Source organism: Formica exsecta, unplaced genomic scaffold (assembly GCF_003651465.1).
Source record: "Formica exsecta isolate Colony F162 unplaced genomic scaffold, ASM365146v1 scaffold21, whole genome shotgun sequence".
NCBI lineage: Eukaryota > Metazoa > Arthropoda > Insecta > Hymenoptera > Formicidae > Formica > Formica exsecta.
Window position 1 is genome coordinate 3,764,764 of NW_021849398.1, and position 26,040 is coordinate 3,790,803.

At 16.3% G+C, this 26,040-nt stretch overlaps 1 protein-coding gene across 24 annotated transcripts in view; it reads left to right on the forward strand.

The window, feature by feature from the left end:
* The window catches only part of LOC115235047 (sodium channel protein para), a 54,709-nt gene that overhangs the window by 12,486 nt on the left and 16,183 nt on the right, over positions 1-26,040 (forward strand). For 6 of the 24 annotated variants that reach the window (XM_029806555.1, XM_029806552.1, XM_029806567.1 and 3 more), the window contains 12 exons: positions 778-990; positions 1,359-1,419; positions 1,516-1,825; positions 2,015-2,320; positions 19,429-19,485; positions 20,332-20,784; positions 21,549-21,642; positions 21,724-21,792; positions 23,908-24,182; positions 24,282-24,455; positions 24,577-24,927; positions 25,081-25,315. In XM_029806555.1, the coding sequence (XP_029662415.1) occupies positions 778-990; positions 1,359-1,419; positions 1,516-1,825; positions 2,015-2,320; positions 19,429-19,485; positions 20,332-20,784; positions 21,549-21,642; positions 21,724-21,792; positions 23,908-24,182; positions 24,282-24,455; positions 24,577-24,927; positions 25,081-25,315 (2,598 nt within the window). The remainder of the gene's footprint in view (positions 1-777; positions 991-1,358; positions 1,420-1,515; positions 1,826-2,014; positions 2,321-19,428; positions 19,486-20,331; positions 20,785-21,548; positions 21,643-21,723; positions 21,793-23,907; positions 24,183-24,281; positions 24,456-24,576; positions 24,928-25,080; positions 25,316-26,040) is intronic. The other 18 variants (XM_029806575.1, XM_029806576.1, XM_029806561.1 and 15 more) reach the window with 7 other exon arrangements.

Genomic DNA, 26,040 nt, shown 5'->3' on the forward strand with positions numbered 1-26,040 from the left:
AGTATAGAAGTGGTTGTAGACGCAAATATACACGTAGTGATTTTAGATGATACAAACTCCGTCGCGATCGCCGTACACGTTTTCTCACGTATCTCGTCTCACACGTCTACAACAGTATCATTTCACTGCTTCTATCGCCTTTCGCATCGTTGCCATCCCTCCTTTTTTCCATTTGCCACCTGGTATTTTCGCGCTTTTCGATATTTTCTCTACGAATCCGATTTCGGTTTATTTTTTCTCAAGTTTACTTTCATTGCTTCCCTGTTCTCAGCGTGAAATAAATTATCCAATTCGATGCACTTGAAATTCTCTTGGACAGAAAATGGATGGAGATCGAAAAGAGAAACTTGATCGCATATCATGTCTGACGATTTATCGAGAAGAAGATGTCTTTGACAATTATTATATAGTTTATTTTTGATCTCGGTTGTAAATTTTATAAGAGCATGTACATCGAAGTGTCTCGTCTCGACATGATATTAAATAAGCATTCATGTTGCTATCCATAAAAAAAAAAGAAAAAAAGCGCGTGCATTGTGATGCTCTTCCCTTACTTTTAAAAATTAAATATTTTTTCTTCCTTTTCTTGGTTTTCCCTTTTTATCGAGTCTTCCGACAGATATTCGTTTCACAATTCATCCACATGCCTGCCTCAATCGAATCGCCATCTCGTTCGCACGACAAGTCGGTCGGTGTCTCTCCAAGCTGTCATCGAGAGACGTTGTTACAGGCCTCACACTGAAATCCACTGTATCCTTCTCTGTTCTCGTTGCCTAGGTCTGAAAACCATTGTCGGCGCTGTGATAGAATCCGTGAAGAACCTGCGCGATGTGATAATCCTGACGATGTTCTCCCTCTCCGTCTTTGCGCTTATGGGCCTTCAAATTTACATGGGGGTCCTCACGCAAAAGTGTATAAAAAACTTTCCCGAGGATGGCTCGTGGGGTAATCTCACCGCCGAGAATTGGGAGCGATTCGTTAGTAACGAAAGTAAGTAGCCTCGTGATTATTCGTGAAATTAATCATACAAGTCCGAAAAATCACTTGAAATCTTAATATAATAAAAAAAGATGTCTGAGAGATTTAATGTTTTCGATGTTGCTCGCCCAAATGTCTCGTCTGAAAAAATTCACAAAATACGATCGGTGGCTTATATACAAGCCGTGTGATATTTCAGTACTACACCTTTAAGCGTAAATGTCACCGTTAATAAAGGGCTTTGTGCATGATAGAACGAGATGCAACTATTTGTGAGACCAATTGATTGTCTCATGAAAATCATGAGATCTTTTTTGTGACAAATTAATTTCCGATAATCAATTATTAAATTGCGCTTTATTGTTATCTGTACCGTGCAGCTAATTGGTACGTGGACGAGGCCAAAAATATGCCCTTATGTGGAAATTCATCGGGGGCGGGGTAAGTCGATATATAACTCGCTTATCGAGTTCGTCTACTTACAAATATCGATGCAAGAAAGTTCGTGCGAAAAGTAATATTTCCCGGTGGTTACAGGCAGTGCCTTCCCGGCTACACGTGTTTACAAGGGTACGGCGAAAATCCGAATTATGGTTACACGAGTTTCGACACTTTTGGCTGGGCATTGCTCTCCGCTTTCCGTCTCATGACTCAGGATTATTGGGAGAATCTGTATCAACTGGTGTTAAGATCGGCCGGACCGTGGCACATGCTCTTCTTCATCGTGATCATCTTCCTCGGATCCTTCTATCTCGTCAACTTGATCCTCGCTATTGTCGCGATGTCGTACGACGAGTTGCAAAAGAAGGCCGAAGAGGAGGAGGCTGCCGAGGAAGAAGCTATAAGAGTAAGTACTAGAAGTTTTGATATTAAAATTGATTTCTCGACAAATTTTTGAAATTAAGCACAAATTCAACTGTAGTTTTTAAACGATTAAAGAGAAATGTATTTATTGTTTCGCGAACATTAAATCTTAAAAGTGGATTAGCCGTTAGAATTGGAAGAAAGAATCGATATATTCGATGAATGTCAACAGGAAGCCGAGGAAGCTGCATTGGCGAAGGAGAACAAGCTCGCGGCGCGGGAGGCTGCGGCCGCGGCGAAGGAGGCTGCAGCCGTGGCGAGGGAGGCTGCAGCGGTGGCCGCGGAGCAGATCGTCAAGTCCCCCTCGGATTTTTCGTGCCACAGTTACGAGCTGTTCGTCGGCCAGGAGAAGGGCAACGATGACAACAACAAGGAGAAGATGAGCATACGTTCGATCGAGTCCATCAGCGATCAGAGGCACATCAAGCAGATCAACAACAATCACAGCGCTGCCAATAAAGTGCGAAAAGTCAGCGCCGTAAGTATCCGGCTGTTGGGCGATATATATATATATATATGTATATATATATATATATATATACATATATGTATCGACCTTCTTTCGCATCGTTTGACGTAATGTAACGTGTTGGCCCTGTTATCAACCTTATAATCTCCCGACCTCGCTCCTACGAGAGCAACTTATGCGAGGCTATTCGATTCGACTCGACTCGTCGGTAGACTTTGCGATTTTCATCGCGAAATTTGAAATCCCGCTCACTTCCAAGTCAGGCCAAAAGCTTACTTGCCGGATATATATACGTAAAACTTGAACAGTGATATATGCATGTATTTAACTCACCTATTTGAGACGGAGACTACTCAGATCATTAGAGCAAACTTGTAAAACGACGAATATAAATCTGGTTAGGTAAACTTGGTAATAACTTACGTGCTGCTGTTACGTAGGTATCGAACGGATGAAGTTAAATATATCCGATAGGATATTCTTCCTAATCAATTTTATCAGGACTAGGAAAACGTATGTAATAGATGGTGTTAGGCGCGATCAAATTAGATATTTTCATATCTCAATATCTCTTAATGCTTTGTCTTAATACACAGCAAAAGATAAAAAATATCCGCGACGAGTCGAGCCTTCCCGTAATATCTGTTCTGTAGCATGCTTGGCGTACATAGGACGTCCCAAAAAATATTTATCTGTGTAGCAGGGTTGTAACTTTGAAAAGTTATGATATGGATTTTCGTAGCAGATGCGTGTCTAAAAAGATTCCAATTTTTATGTCCGTGTAATTGCCGTGGAAATTTCATTGATTAAATTTTTAGCACGTCGTATTTTAACAAAGATATACTGGCAATTTTCAGCCTCTCTAAAAGAACTGCTATTCTCGTATATCTTTTTTGGGATTTGCTACAATTGCTCGTATTATGTCATGAGACTCTTTGGATATATATATATATATATATATATATATATATATATATATATATATATATATATATATATATATATATATATATATATATATATATATATATATATATATATATATATATATATATATATATATATATATATATATATATATATATATATATATATATATATATATATATATATATATATATATATATATATATATATATATATATATATATATATATATATATATATATATATATATATATATATATATATATATATATATATATATATATATATATATATATATATATATATATATATATATATATATATATATATATATATATATATATATATATATATATATATATATATATATATATATATATATATATATATATATATATATATATATATATATATATATATATATATATATATATATATATATATATATATATATATATATATATATATATATATATATATATATATATATATATATATATATATATATATATATATATATATATATATATATATATATATATATATATATATATATATATATATATATATATATATATATATATATATATATATATATATATATATATATATATATATATATATATATATATATATATATATATATATATATATATATATATATATATATATATATATATATATATATATATATATATATATATATATATATATATATATATATATATATATATATATATATATATATATATATATATATATATATATATATATATATATATATATATATATATATATATATATATATATATATATATATATATATATATATATATATATATATATATATATATATATATATATATATATATATATATATATATATATATATATATATATATATATATATATATATATATATATATATATATATATATATATATATATATATATATATATATATATATATATATATATATATATATATATATATATATATATATATATATATATATATATATATATATATATATATATATATATATATATATATATATATATATATATATATATATATATATATATATATATATATATATATATATATATATATATATATATATATATATATATATATATATATATATATATATATATATATATATATATATATATATATATATATATATATATATATATATATATATATATATATATATATATATATATATATATATATATATATATATATATATATATATATATATATATATATATATATATATATATATATATATATATATATATATATATATATATATATATATATATATATATATATATATATATATATATATATATATATATATATATATATATATATATATATATATATATATATATATATATATATATATATATATATATATATATATATATATATATATATATATATATATATATATATATATATATATATATATATATATATATATATATATATATATATATATATATATATATATATATATATATATATATATATATATATATATATATATATATATATATATATATATATATATATATATATATATATATATATATATATATATATATATATATATATATATATATATATATATATATATATATATATATATATATATATATATATATATATATATATATATATATATATATATATATATATATATATATATATATATATATATATATATATATATATATATATATATATATATATATATATATATATATATATATATATATATATATATATATATATATATATATATATATATATATATATATATATATATATATATATATATATATATATATATATATATATATATATATATATATATATATATATATATATATATATATATATATATATATATATATATATATATATATATATATATATATATATATATATATATATATATATATATATATATATATATATATATATATATATATATATATATATATATATATATATATATATATATATATATATATATATATATATATATATATATATATATATATATATATATATATATATATATATATATATATATATATATATATATATATATATATATATATATATATATATATATATATATATATATATATATATATATATATATATATATATATATATATATATATATATATATATATATATATATATATATATATATATATATATATATATATATATATATATATATATATATATATATATATATATATATATATATATATATATATATATATATATATATATATATATATATATATATATATATATATATATATATATATATATATATATATATATATATATATATATATATATATATATATATATATATATATATATATATATATATATATATATATATATATATATATATATATATATATATATATATATATATATATATATATATATATATATATATATATATATATATATATATATATATATATATATATATATATATATATATATATATATATATATATATATATATATATATATATATATATATATATATATATATATATATATATATATATATATATATATATATATATATATATATATATATATATATATATATATATATATATATATATATATATATATATATATATATATATATATATATATATATATATATATATATATATATATATATATATATATATATATATATATATATATATATATATATATATATATATATATATATATATATATATATATATATATATATATATATATATATATATATATATATATATATATATATATATATATATATATATATATATATATATATATATATATATATATATATATATATATATATATATATATATATATATATATATATATATATATATATATATATATATATATATATATATATATATATATATATATATATATATATATATATATATATATATATATATATATATATATATATATATATATATATATATATATATATATATATATATATATATATATATATATATATATATATATATATATATATATATATATATATATATATATATATATATATATATATATATATATATATATATATATATATATATATATATATATATATATATATATATATATATATATATATATATATATATATATATATATATATATATATATATATATATATATATATATATATATATATATATATATATATATATATATATATATATATATATATATATATATATATATATATATATATATATATATATATATATATATATATATATATATATATATATATATATATATATATATATATATATATATATATATATATATATATATATATATATATATATATATATATATATATATATATATATATATATATATATATATATATATATATATATATATATATATATATATATATATATATATATATATATATATATATATATATATATATATATATATATATATATATATATATATATATATATATATATATATATATATATATATATATATATATATATATATATATATATATATATATATATATATATATATATATATATATATATATATATATATATATATATATATATATATATATATATATATATATATATATATATATATATATATATATATATATATATATATATATATATATATATATATATATATATATATATATATATATATATATATATATATATATATATATATATATATATATATATATATATATATATATATATATATATATATATATATATATATATATATATATATATATATATATATATATATATATATATATATATATATATATATATATATATATATATATATATATATATATATATATATATATATATATATATATATATATATATATATATATATATATATATATATATATATATATATATATATATATATATATATATATATATATATATATATATATATATATATATATATATATATATATATATATATATATATATATATATATATATATATATATATATATATATATATATATATATATATATATATATATATATATATATATATATATATATATATATATATATATATATATATATATATATATATATATATATATATATATATATATATATATATATATATATATATATATATATATATATATATATATATATATATATATATATATATATATATATATATATATATATATATATATATATATATATATATATATATATATATATATATATATATATATATATATATATATATATATATATATATATATATATATATATATATATATATATATATATATATATATATATATATATATATATATATATATATATATATATATATATATATATATATATATATATATATATATATATATATATATATATATATATATATATATATATATATATATATATATATATATATATATATATATATATATATATATATATATATATATATATATATATATATATATATATATATATATATATATATATATATATATATATATATATATATATATATATATATATATATATATATATATATATATATATATATATATATATATATATATATATATATATATATATATATATATATATATATATATATATATATATATATATATATATATATATATATATATATATATATATATATATATATATATATATATATATATATATATATATATATATATATATATATATATATATATATATATATATATATATATATATATATATATATATATATATATATATATATATATATATATATATATATATATATATATATATATATATATATATATATATATATATATATATATATATATATATATATATATATATATATATATATATATATATATATATATATATATATATATATATATATATATATATATATATATATATATATATATATATATATATATATATATATATATATATATATATATATATATATATATATATATATATATATATATATATATATATATATATATATATATATATATATATATATATATATATATATATATATATATATATATATATATATATATATATATATATATATATATATATATATATATATATATATATATATATATATATATATATATATATATATATATATATATATATATATATATATATATATATATATATATATATATATATATATATATATATATATATATATATATATATATATATATATATATATATATATATATATATATATATATATATATATATATATATATATATATATATATATATATATATATATATATATATATATATATATATATATATATATATATATATATATATATATATATATATATATATATATATATATATATATATATATATATATATATATATATATATATATATATATATATATATATATATATATATATATATATATATATATATATATATATATATATATATATATATATATATATATATATATATATATATATATATATATATATATATATATATATATATATATATATATATATATATATATATATATATATATATATATATATATATATATATATATATATATATATATATATATATATATATATATATATATATATATATATATATATATATATATATATATATATATATATATATATATATATATATATATATATATATATATATATATATATATATATATATATATATATATATATATATATATATATATATATATATATATATATATATATATATATATATATATATATATATATATATATATATATATATATATATATATATATATATATATATATATATATATATATATATATATATATATATATATATATATATATATATATATATATATATATATATATATATATATATATATATATATATATATATATATATATATATATATATATATATATATATATATATATATATATATATATATATATATATATATATATATATATATATATATATATATATATATATATATATATATATATATATATATATATATATATATATATATATATATATATATATATATATATATATATATATATATATATATATATATATATATATATATATATATATATATATATATATATATATATATATATATATATATATATATATATATATATATATATATATATATATATATATATATATATATATATATATATATATATATATATATATATATATATATATATATATATATATATATATATATATATATATATATATATATATATATATATATATATATATATATATATATATATATATATATATATATATATATATATATATATATATATATATATATATATATATATATATATATATATATATATATATATATATATATATATATATATATATATATATATATATATATATATATATATATATATATATATATATATATATATATATATATATATATATATATATATATATATATATATATATATATATATATATATATATATATATATATATATATATATATATATATATATATATATATATATATATATATATATATATATATATATATATATATATATATATATATATATATATATATATATATATATATATATATATATATATATATATATATATATATATATATATATATATATATATATATATATATATATATATATATATATATATATATATATATATATATATATATATATATATATATATATATATATATATATATATATATATATATATATATATATATATATATATATATATATATATATATATATATATATATATATATATATATATATATATATATATATATATATATATATATATATATATATATATATATATATATATATATATATATATATATATATATATATATATATATATATATATATATATATATATATATATATATATATATATATATATATATATATATATATATATATATATATATATATATATATATATATATATATATATATATATATATATATATATATATATATATATATATATATATATATATATATATATATATATATATATATATATATATATATATATATATATATATATATATATATATATATATATATATATATATATATATATATATATATATATATATATATATATATATATATATATATATATATATATATATATATATATATATATATATATATATATATATATATATATATATATATATATATATATATATATATATATATATATATATATATATATATATATATATATATATATATATATATATATATATATATATATATATATATATATATATATATATATATATATATATATATATATATATATATATATATATATATATATATATATATATATATATATATATATATATATATATATATATATATATATATATATATATATATATATATATATATATATATATATATATATATATATATATATATATATATATATATATATATATATATATATATATATATATATATATATATATATATATATATATATATATATATATATATATATATATATATATATATATATATATATATATATATATATATATATATATATATATATATATATATATATATATATATATATATATATATATATATATATATATATATATATATATATATATATATATATATATATATATATATATATATATATATATATATATATATATATATATATATATATATATATATATATATATATATATATATATATATATATATATATATATATATATATATATATATATATATATATATATATATATATATATATATATATATATATATATATATATATATATATATATATATATATATATATATATATATATATATATATATATATATATATATATATATATATATATATATATATATATATATATATATATATATATATATATATATATATATATATATATATATATATATATATATATATATATATATATATATATATATATATATATATATATATATATATATATATATATATATATATATATATATATATATATATATATATATATATATATATATATATATATATATATATATATATATATATATATATATATATATATATATATATATATATATATATATATATATATATATATATATATATATATATATATATATATATATATATATATATATATATATATATATATATATATATATATATATATATATATATATATATATATATATATATATATATATATATATATATATATATATATATATATATATATATATATATATATATATATATATATATATATATATATATATATATATATATATATATATATATATATATATATATATATATATATATATATATATATATATATATATATATATATATATATATATATATATATATATATATATATATATATATATATATATATATATATATATATATATATATATATATATATATATATATATATATATATATATATATATATATATATATATATATATATATATATATATATATATATATATATATATATATATATATATATATATATATATATATATATATATATATATATATATATATATATATATATATATATATATATATATATATATATATATATATATATATATATATATATATATATATATATATATATATATATATATATATATATATATATATATATATATATATATATATATATATATATATATATATATATATATATATATATATATATATATATATATATATATATATATATATATATATATATATATATATATATATATATATATATATATATATATATATATATATATATATATATATATATATATATATATATATATATATATATATATATATATATATATATATATATATATATATATATATATATATATATATATATATATATATATATATATATATATATATATATATATATATATATATATATATATATATATATATATATATATATATATATATATATATATATATATATATATATATATATATATATATATATATATATATATATATATATATATATATATATATATATATATATATATATATATATATATATATATATATATATATATATATATATATATATATATATATATATATATATATATATATATATATATATATATATATATATATATATATATATATATATATATATATATATATATATATATATATATATATATATATATATATATATATATATATATATATATATATATATATATATATATATATATATATATATATATATATATATATATATATATATATATATATATATATATATATATATATATATATATATATATATATATATATATATATATATATATATATATATATATATATATATATATATATATATATATATATATATATATATATATATATATATATATATATATATATATATATATATATATATATATATATATATATATATATATATATATATATATATATATATATATATATATATATATATATATATATATATATATATATATATATATATATATATATATATATATATATATATATATATATATATATATATATATATATATATATATATATATATATATATATATATATATATATATATATATATATATATATATATATATATATATATATATATATATATATATATATATATATATATATATATATATATATATATATATATATATATATATATATATATATATATATATATATATATATATATATATATATATATATATATATATATATATATATATATATATATATATATATATATATATATATATATATATATATATATATATATATATATATATATATATATATATATATATATATATATATATATATATATATATATATATATATATATATATATATATATATATATATATATATATATATATATATATATATATATATATATATATATATATATATATATATATATATATATATATATATATATATATATATATATATATATATATATATATATATATATATATATATATATATATATATATATATATATATATATATATATATATATATATATATATATATATATATATATATATATATATATATATATATATATATATATATATATATATATATATATATATATATATATATATATATATATATATATATATATATATATATATATATATATATATATATATATATATATATATATATATATATATATATATATATATATATATATATATATATATATATATATATATATATATATATATATATATATATATATATATATATATATATATATATATATATATATATATATATATATATATATATATATATATATATATATATATATATATATATATATATATATATATATATATATATATATATATATATATATATATATATATATATATATATATATATATATATATATATATATATATATATATATATATATATATATATATATATATATATATATATATATATATATATATATATATATATATATATATATATATATATATATATATATATATATATATATATATATATATATATATATATATATATATATATATATATATATATATATATATATATATATATATATATATATATATATATATATATATATATATATATATATATATATATATATATATATATATATATATATATATATATATATATATATATATATATATATATATATATATATATATATATATATATATATATATATATATATATATATATATATATATATATATATATATATATATATATATATATATATATATATATATATATATATATATATATATATATATATATATATATATATATATATATATATATATATATATATATATATATATATATATATATATATATATATATATATATATATATATATATATATATATATATATATATATATATATATATATATATATATATATATATATATATATATATATATATATATATATATATATATATATATATATATATATATATATATATATATATATATATATATATATATATATATATATATATATATATATATATATATATATATATATATATATATATATATATATATATATATATATATATATATATATATATATATATATATATATATATATATATATATATATATATATATATATATATATATATATATATATATATATATATATATATATATATATATATATATATATATATATATATATATATATATATATATATATATATATATATATATATATATATATATATATATATATATATATATATATATATATATATATATATATATATATATATATATATATATATATATATATATATATATATATATATATATATATATATATATATATATATATATATATATATATATATATATATATATATATATATATATATATATATATATATATATATATATATATATATATATATATATATATATATATATATATATATATATATATATATATATATATATATATATATATATATATATATATATATATATATATATATATATATATATATATATATATATATATATATATATATATATATATATATATATATATATATATATATATATATATATATATATATATATATATATATATATATATATATATATATATATATATATATATATATATATATATATATATATATATATATATATATATATATATATATATATATATATATATATATATATATATATATATATATATATATATATATATATATATATATATATATATATATATATATATATATATATATATATATATATATATATATATATATATATATATATATATATATATATATATATATATATATATATATATATATATATATATATATATATATATATATATATATATATATATATATATATATATATATATATATATATATATATATATATATATATATATATATATATATATATATATATATATATATATATATATATATATATATATATATATATATATATATATATATATATATATATATATATATATATATATATATATATATATATATATATATATATATATATATATATATATATATATATATATATATATATATATATATATATATATATATATATATATATATATATATATATATATATATATATATATATATATATATATATATATATATATATATATATATATATATATATATATATATATATATATATATATATATATATATATATATATATATATATATATATATATATATATATATATATATATATATATATATATATATATATATATATATATATATATATATATATATATATATATATATATATATATATATATATATATATATATATATATATATATATATATATATATATATATATATATATATATATATATATATATATATATATATATATATATATATATATATATATATATATATATATATATATATATATATATATATATATATATATATATATATATATATATATATATATATATATATATATATATATATATATATATATATATATATATATATATATATATATATATATATATATATATATATATATATATATATATATATATATATATATATATATATATATATATATATATATATATATATATATATATATATATATATATATATATATATATATATATATATATATATATATATATATATATATATATATATATATATATATATATATATATATATATATATATATATATATATATATATATATATATATATATATATATATATATATATATATATATATATATATATATATATATATATATATATATATATATATATATATATATATATATATATATATATATATATATATATATATATATATATATATATATATATATATATATATATATATATATATATATATATATATATATATATATATATATATATATATATATATATATATATATATATATATATATATATATATATATATATATATATATATATATATATATATATATATATATATATATATATATATATATATATATATATATATATATATATATATATATATATATATATATATATATATATATATATATATATATATATATATATATATATATATATATATATATATATATATATATATATATATATATATATATATATATATATATATATATATATATATATATATATATATATATATATATATATATATATATATATATATATATATATATATATATATATATATATATATATATATATATATATATATATATATATATATATATATATATATATATATATATATATATATATATATATATATATATATATATATATATATATATATATATATATATATATATATATATATATATATATATATATATATATATATATATATATATATATATATATATATATATATATATATATATATATATATATATATATATATATATATATATATATATATATATATATATATATATATATATATATATATATATATATATATATATATATATATATATATATATATATATATATATATATATATATATATATATATATATATATATATATATATATATATATATATATATATATATATATATATATATATATATATATATATATATATATATATATATATATATATATATATATATATATATATATATATATATATATATATATATATATATATATATATATATATATATATATATATATATATATATATATATATATATATATATATATATATATATATATATATATATATATATATATATATATATATATATATATATATATATATATATATATATATATATATATATATATATATATATATATATATATATATATATATATATATATATATATATATATATATATATATATATATATATATATATATATATATATATATATATATATATATATATATATATATATATATATATATATATATATATATATATATATATATATATATATATATATATATATATATATATATATATATATATATATATATATATATATATATATATATATATATATATATATATATATATATATATATATATATATATATATATATATATATATATATATATATATATATATATATATATATATATATATATATATATATATATATATATATATATATATATATATATATATATATATATATATATATATATATATATATATATATATATATATATATATATATATATATATATATATATATATATATATATATATATATATATATATATATATATATATATATATATATATATATATATATATATATATATATATATATATATATATATATATATATATATATATATATATATATATATATATATATATATATATATATATATATATATATATATATATATATATATATATATATATATATATATATATATATATATATATATATATATATATATATATATATATATATATATATATATATATATATATATATATATATATATATATATATATATATATATATATATATATATATATATATATATATATATATATATATATATATATATATATATATATATATATATATATATATATATATATATATATATATATATATATATATATATATATATATATATATATATATATATATATATATATATATATATATATATATATATATATATATATATATATATATATATATATATATATATATATATATATATATATATATATATATATATATATATATATATATATATATATATATATATATATATATATATATATATATATATATATATATATATATATATATATATATATATATATATATATATATATATATATATATATATATATATATATATATATATATATATATATATATATATATATATATATATATATATATATATATATATATATATATATATATATATATATATATATATATATATATATATATATATATATATATATATATATATATATATATATATATATATATATAATATATACATATGTATAGGTGGCTTTATACGCATAGAACCTATCTCCCCTCTCATTGATCGTTCGCTCTAGTTATAACGTAAATACATACATCTTCAACGTGTCGAGTATCACTGCTTCGATCTTGCGATTGCGCGTAGTTGTAACGCGCGGAACAGTGAATTTCGGCCGTATCGACACAGCGCATACCGGACATACATCCAATTCAGTCCTGTTTTATGGAGCCATGCATGCAGAGAAGTATATGCTGTGATTTAGTATCTCTAGCGGAGAGACGAAATATCGGCTGTTGCTTGAATCGATAGTTGCTCGAAAACGCTATTTGCCCGAGAAATTTTATTAAATGCAAACTAATTAATTTTTTTATTTCCTTCCTTTTCTTTTTTATTTAACATATATATGTACAAACTTTTAATTAAAATAAAAATATTCGATAATAATGTACGTCGTGTATACTGATAATGAATGTACATTCGCTCTGATTAATTGACGCAATTAGATGAAATGTAATCGCCGATATATCTTCATGTCTCTACAGATTCACATTTTTCTTTTCCTTTTCGCTAGATTCGCGAAACTTGTCTCCCTCGACAAGAATATTTTCTTTATGATCCTTGTAATTTTCTTTTCCCCTCTCTTTTTTTTTCTATCTCTCCGTAATCACATTCACGATTGTGTTATGTGTGCTTCTGCAAGTGTTATGTCATACTCTACCTATTTCGAGTGCCTCGTTGGTGTACACATTAGATCACGTTACGAGCCGTTTGGTAGGAGATATCTTTTCTTGTTTTTTTCTTAAGGTCCCTCGCGCCGCTAATGGCCAGTTTACTTATGCCTACCAGGAAAGTCTACGGAAGGTACGTGTGTCACGACGTGTGTCTATCAGCACCGACCGTACGTACACTAAATAGCACCATAGGACCCGATCACGATCTCTCACAAATGATATTATCATCTCGAGACCGGTGCCATTCATCAATGCTCCGCGCGTTACGACTCGCAGTTATATTGAGGGACGATGTGTCTTATAAATTGCTCGTTTTGTCTTCGCTTTAACGGATTCCCGGCTCGTGACAAACGTGAATCATCACCGGTGATCGATCGTTTCGCGTCTGTCTCTCGCGTAATAACGAATCAATAGCGAAATGCCTGACACGTTTGGCTAAACGTTTATTCTTCTCTTTCTTCTTTTCCTTTAATGAGTCACACGGCACCGCATATTCACTTGGAAGATGATCAAATAGGCAGTCTGATACTATCGATTCGTTTCGTAACTTGATAGTTAAAATAGGGAACCGGGATGAAATGCTGAACGGCTAGTTTGTTTGAAGAGTTACCTGCTGTGTAACAATTTCGATTGAAATCTTTTAAATTCCTAAAAATATCTTTTGCCATTTTCCTGTCATTTGGAAGGCGATACTACGAAATCTTTCTTAAATAATGCTAACGAAAATATTCATGCATCACAGCTCGTGACTCTTCAAACTATCCGTTAAGCGTGTGTTAGGTTGCGATCGATTTCGCGTGCGGGAAATGTCACGATCGTCCCGAGGGAGAGTCACTCCATCGTCGAGAAAAAGAGATAGGAAGAGGAGGAAAGAGAGAAATAAAAAGAGAGACAGTCTTTCCGGCTGGTCCTTGCCTTCCGGAGAAGAATGGAGAGAGAGAGAGAAAAGCGGTGGACCACCTTGTTATAATTTCAGGCGAGCCTGAGCCTACCCGGCTCACCGTTCAATCTGCGCCGCAGCAGCCGTGGCAGCCACCAATTTACAATACGCAACGGCCGCGGCCGATGCTTCGTCCCGCCGGGCGGCGACCGGAAGCCCCTTGTGCTGTCAACGTACCTGGATGCCCAGGAGCATCTACCCTACGCCGACGACTCAAACGCGGTCACGCCTATGTCCGAGGAGAACGGCACGATTGTGGTACCGGTGTACTACGCGAATCTCGGCTCGCGTCACTCGTCATACACGTCCCACACGTCGCGGCTCTCCTACACGTCCCACGGCGATCTGGCGTTCCCCGGCATCCGTGGCATCGACAGCATCGGCAAGCAGCTCACCAAGCAGGAGCAGATCCTCAGGAATCGTACCAACAAACAGACGACGCCTGTCAACGGCCATGCTATGGACACCAATCAAAAGTCCTATCACTTTGTAAGTCTTTCAGTTATTTGCGAAGACCGCGAGAGTACAAGGGTCGATAGATAGAATTAAGGAGAGAGGAAGATCTCGACCGACGTAAACGAGTTTAATTGACAATAAATATATGAAAAAATTTGTTGAATTGCGGGAAGAACGCAGCGTTGAGTTCTTCGCCTCGCAAAGAATGCAATATCAGTGTTTACGCATGATTCATGTGTGTGTGTATGCATTTGATCGTAAAATATATTTCTATCAGTTTCAATTCTTGTTGCCAGATTGACAATAATTGACTGTAAATATGGTACCGCGTTGCAAGCACATTTGCGTAAAGTTGTCATTTATGTCAATATACGAAGACTCGATGTATAATGCTTGAATGCACACGTAGAAAATTTTACAGTACAGCAAATTACATGAAAAAAATACATTCTCTTTTACAACATTTATTGTAACGCTGAAATATAACGACATTAAGATATTTATTACTATAAAAATTATAAATTATACATTTTTTCTATTATATTTGTTAACGATTATGCATTTTTATGTATGTACATGGAAATATTTAAATAATTACAATACTCCTTTGTAAAATATAATTTGTATATATAATATTATTGAAGAAAAATATCGCGCTTGGGATTTCTCTTATAAATTAGTATGTTCCATTACACAAATTATATTGTTATTTTTACTATAACATTTTGTCCGTGCACAACAGCGATAATACCGCACAACGAACGGCGATTTTTGTAATCATTCTATGAATTTTTTAGGAAACCGATTTGGAAGATCCCATGGGCAAGACCAAGCAACAAGACAATCCGTTCATCGAGCCGTCTCAGCAGCATACCGCGGTTGACATGAAGGGTGAGATTGAGTTACTAAATAATTAGCGAGTGGTCTCTCGAACAATTGAAACTTACTTTGTCGTATCTCGTTTTTTCGCAGACGTGATGGTGTTGAACGACATCATCGAGCAGGCCGCCGGTCGCCAGAGCCGGACGCCGGAACAAGAAGGTAATGTCCTCTCTGTCCGCATCTCCTTTGCCAAGAAGTATCTCGAAGAATTTTTTTTTCTTTTTTTTGTAAAATTTATTTTCCGTTCACTCCTCGTCGCAAATGTGTATATCCTATTTATCGTGCGATAAGCATCCCTCGCCGCTCGATGTACGTTATATGGTTTAAAATTCTCCCGTTACGTACTATACTCCCTTGCGTCGGCATTTACTTTGCTGAACATACCCTAGATAATCCCCCGCGCGCGCCTTGTACATAGTGACAACAGACCGAACAAGTTTTCAGCTTTAATGTTTCAACCCAGCCGACGCCGCAGTCAGATCGCACGCGTGTTTCCTTCGATTTTCGTTTACGATTCAGCATGGTGTGTAATTTAACGCTATACACATATATGTATAAATACAACGGATCGATATTACACATATTGCCAACAAGAATTTGATATCGAGTATCTGAATGATGAATAATGGTAAAATGCAAGGTATATATCGTACCTCTTCTGAGCAGCGTGATGCAACGAGAAAGAGTCACGATTTGCGGCTCGTGGCCCTTCGAGGGCGGTTTGTGAGAGTAATTTTTTTGGGGAAACAGAGTTTGTTTCGTTTCCTGCGACATGACACAGATTACCACCTTCGCCGCAGCTGCACGATTTTGGTCGCTTCATGCTTCTTTTGGATTATCTCAATCGTCAATACAAGCCGTAATAATTCACCGCGATAATTTTCAAAAAATATATTATCTTCTTTTTTCGCTCTAAACATATTATATTTATGTATATGGGGTGCACTTTAATTTTTTATAAATATATTTATATTTATAAAAAAAAAAAAATTTATAGATATATTTATATTTATAAAAAAATATGATAATACAAATAAAATGTTGATTTTATAATTTTGTGTATAAAGTTGATTTTCTTTTTTAATTTGGAAGAGAAACAAAATTTATTTAAAATAATGTCCTCGATATTTCTTCTTTTTTATTCTTCATCGATGATTGAGAGATCTTGTTTATCTTTTATTTCCGATACGAAACTGCAGCGATTTTGGTTAATCTTTCAATATTTTGCACATGCACCACCGCGTTGAAGGGCACTATTGCGTTTGTTTACCGAGTGCACAATACGACAAGAAATCAGCGTATTTCGAAAAAAATAGAGATATCCGGCAACGCGTTGTCAGTCTTCGCGAAAGATATTCGGTCATCTACGATTCGAGCTTTTGCACGCAAAGCTGTAAATCGCACTTTCGTTTTATTGCGTCTGCGAATTTCGTCGACACAGCTATTCGCGAAGACAGTACTTTACTGACAACTGTATGCTGACTTGCCGCTTGATTTGAGAGATATACAGTGTGTGACATCGTTTGTTAACTGTATGTAATTGTAAAATGTTTGAGTTACAAAGGGTTCCACGTGGTTATGTTTACTATTGGTTATCATTAATCGCTTAATTGCATCAATGCATAAGGTTTAATCCTTTCGCTGCAGAAATATTTTTCTTAAAAATCAGATCACAAGCAAGATTATGTCTTCTAAGTTTAATATACTTGTATTATCGTAATAATTTTTGACTTGATTTAATTTTAAGAGAAATGATAATGTAATACTTATATTAATGGCGAAAGTATTAAAACAGAATTATCTCATTTGTTTTAAACGTTGAAATAATTGATCTTAAGTTCTCGATTGCGCAATAATATAATTATATTATTTGTTGCATCGCACATTATTCGTACCATTGATGTGCATTGCAATGATGTTTTTGTTTTAAAAAAAAAAATCATTAATATAACAATATTTACGTGTAGCGATGTATGAGGCTTTATACAGAAAAGAAAATTATAACATTTTGAAAAGGATATATTTTATCTCAAGATATTTTAAGCATAGCGCATTTTACGTATCCAAATTCATATTACATGTTTTGTTTCACTCATTGATTAAGTGTGTGCGTATGTGTGTGTGCCTTTTTTTTTTAAATTTTGCCACGCCTTCCGCTTGTCTGCCTGCCTGTAAATATAATCTGTGATCTCGAAGAATGAGAACCTGACCAAAGAAAAAACCTCTTTCCCCAAAAAGAGTGGTGCCAGACAAAATTACTAACGCGCGTTACAGTTTCGACCTATTACTTTCCGACAGACGACGATGAAGAAGGGCCTACGTTCAAGGACAAGTTATTGGCCGGAATATTCCGTTGTATCGACATCTTTTGCGTCTGGGACTGCTGCTGGCTGTGGCTCGAGTTTCAAAAGTACGTGTCCTTGTTGGTCTTTGATCCGTTCGTAGAGCTCTTCATCACGCTCTGCATCGTCGTCAATACACTCTTCATGGCGTTGGATCACCACGATATGGACAAAGATATGGAGAGAGTTCTCAAATCTGGCAATTACGTGAGTATCTACGCGATTGAATTGTTTAAAGACTTAATGAGATTGAAAGATTCAAACATTTCCATCGTTATCGATAATCTATTATAATTGAAATTCTAGTTCTTCACTGCAACATTCGCTATCGAAGCGACTATGAAGCTGATAGCGATGAGCCCGAAATATTATTTTCAAGAAGGCTGGAATATCTTTGACTTTATAATCGTCGCTCTTTCGCTTCTGGAGTTGGGTTTGGAAGGTGTGCAAGGTCTATCGGTATTACGATCATTCAGATTGGTGAGTGTCATATATATCTTTTTTTCTCTCTTGCGTTTTTATATAATTTACAATTCCATTAATCGATGAGCGAATTATTTTACGAATGAAATAAACCATAAAAATAAATGATTCTTTTCAGCTAAGAGTGTTCAAGCTGGCTAAATCGTGGCCTACGCTGAATCTGCTGATCTCCATCATGGGCAGAACGGTGGGCGCGCTGGGTAATTTGACGTTCGTATTGTGCATCATTATCTTCATCTTCGCCGTGATGGGTATGCAGCTTTTCGGCAAGAATTACATCGACAACATGCATCTCTTCCCGGACGAGGAATTGCCGAGATGGAACTTCACCGATTTCATGCATTCTTTTATGATCGTTTTTCGGGTGTTGTGCGGAGAGTGGATCGAGTCTATGTGGGATTGTATGCTCGTCGGCGATGTCTCTTGCATACCATTCTTCTTAGCCACTGTCGTCATCGGTAACTTGGTCGTAAGTATAAATGCGAAATCTCTTTTTGACGATGCAAGTTTTAAAATCGATATAAAAAATACTCCTTGTTTTATACGAGAGAGGAAGAATTATAAAAAATATTTATTTATGAGCAAATCATCGATAAACGGACGTTACTTTTCCATGGAACAGGTCCTGAATCTCTTCTTAGCTCTGTTGCTGAGCAACTTCGGCTCGTCGAATCTGTCAGCCCCGACCGCGGACAACGACACGAACAAGATTGCGGAGGCCATCGATCGCATAGCGCGTTTCATTAAGTGGATCAAGCGAAATATTCTTTTCATTGCTAAGTTGATGCGAGCCAAACTCACCAATCAGATATCCGATCAGGCGCCAGGTGAGGGACCGTCCAACAGTTGGAAAGAAGGTTTATATCCAATCAGATCGCTTGCTGTGTGCGCTGTGTAGTTTCGTGGCACTGTCTTTCAGTTTTTATTTTACACTTCTACAAATTTGACTGGTGCCAGTCGGCGATCAATCGTAGTAAAACGTGCGCGATGATGATCTACGATCTACAATGTAGACAAAGATTTAAGCAAGCGAGATTCAATAGTTCTTGTGCTGCTCTCAAAATTATAAATTGAATACGTTATTCTACATCGCTCACTTAGCGTTTCATGCATCTCTATTGATTTGTTAATTGTATAACGATATTTATCGTGGTCATAAAGCATATGTACATACGTCGGCTGGCACGTTCGATTTATTACGCAGACTCTTTCAATTTTACTTGGTTTGCTATTCTGCTCCGTTAAAAATCGACGTATTGCATTGTAATAAAATTCGTGGACTTACGATCTGATACGAATAACAAAAGTTTCAACTGTTTCTTTCGGCTCGGGATTAACCATCGAGCCTAGTCATCTTAGATTCAATAGCTTTCGGAAACAACGAAAAGAGAGAAATTAATAATTCGATGTTTAATGCACGGTGGTATTAATTGCGAATTAAGTTCTTTTGTTTCGCTGATTAGCTGCCTGGCAGTTATACGTTGCTATGCATTTTATTTTACGGAGACGTATTTTACTACGTAATTTCAGTGGATTTGTCAACGAGATGAAGTTGGTCGTCTCTTCAGCAGCACGCGGATTT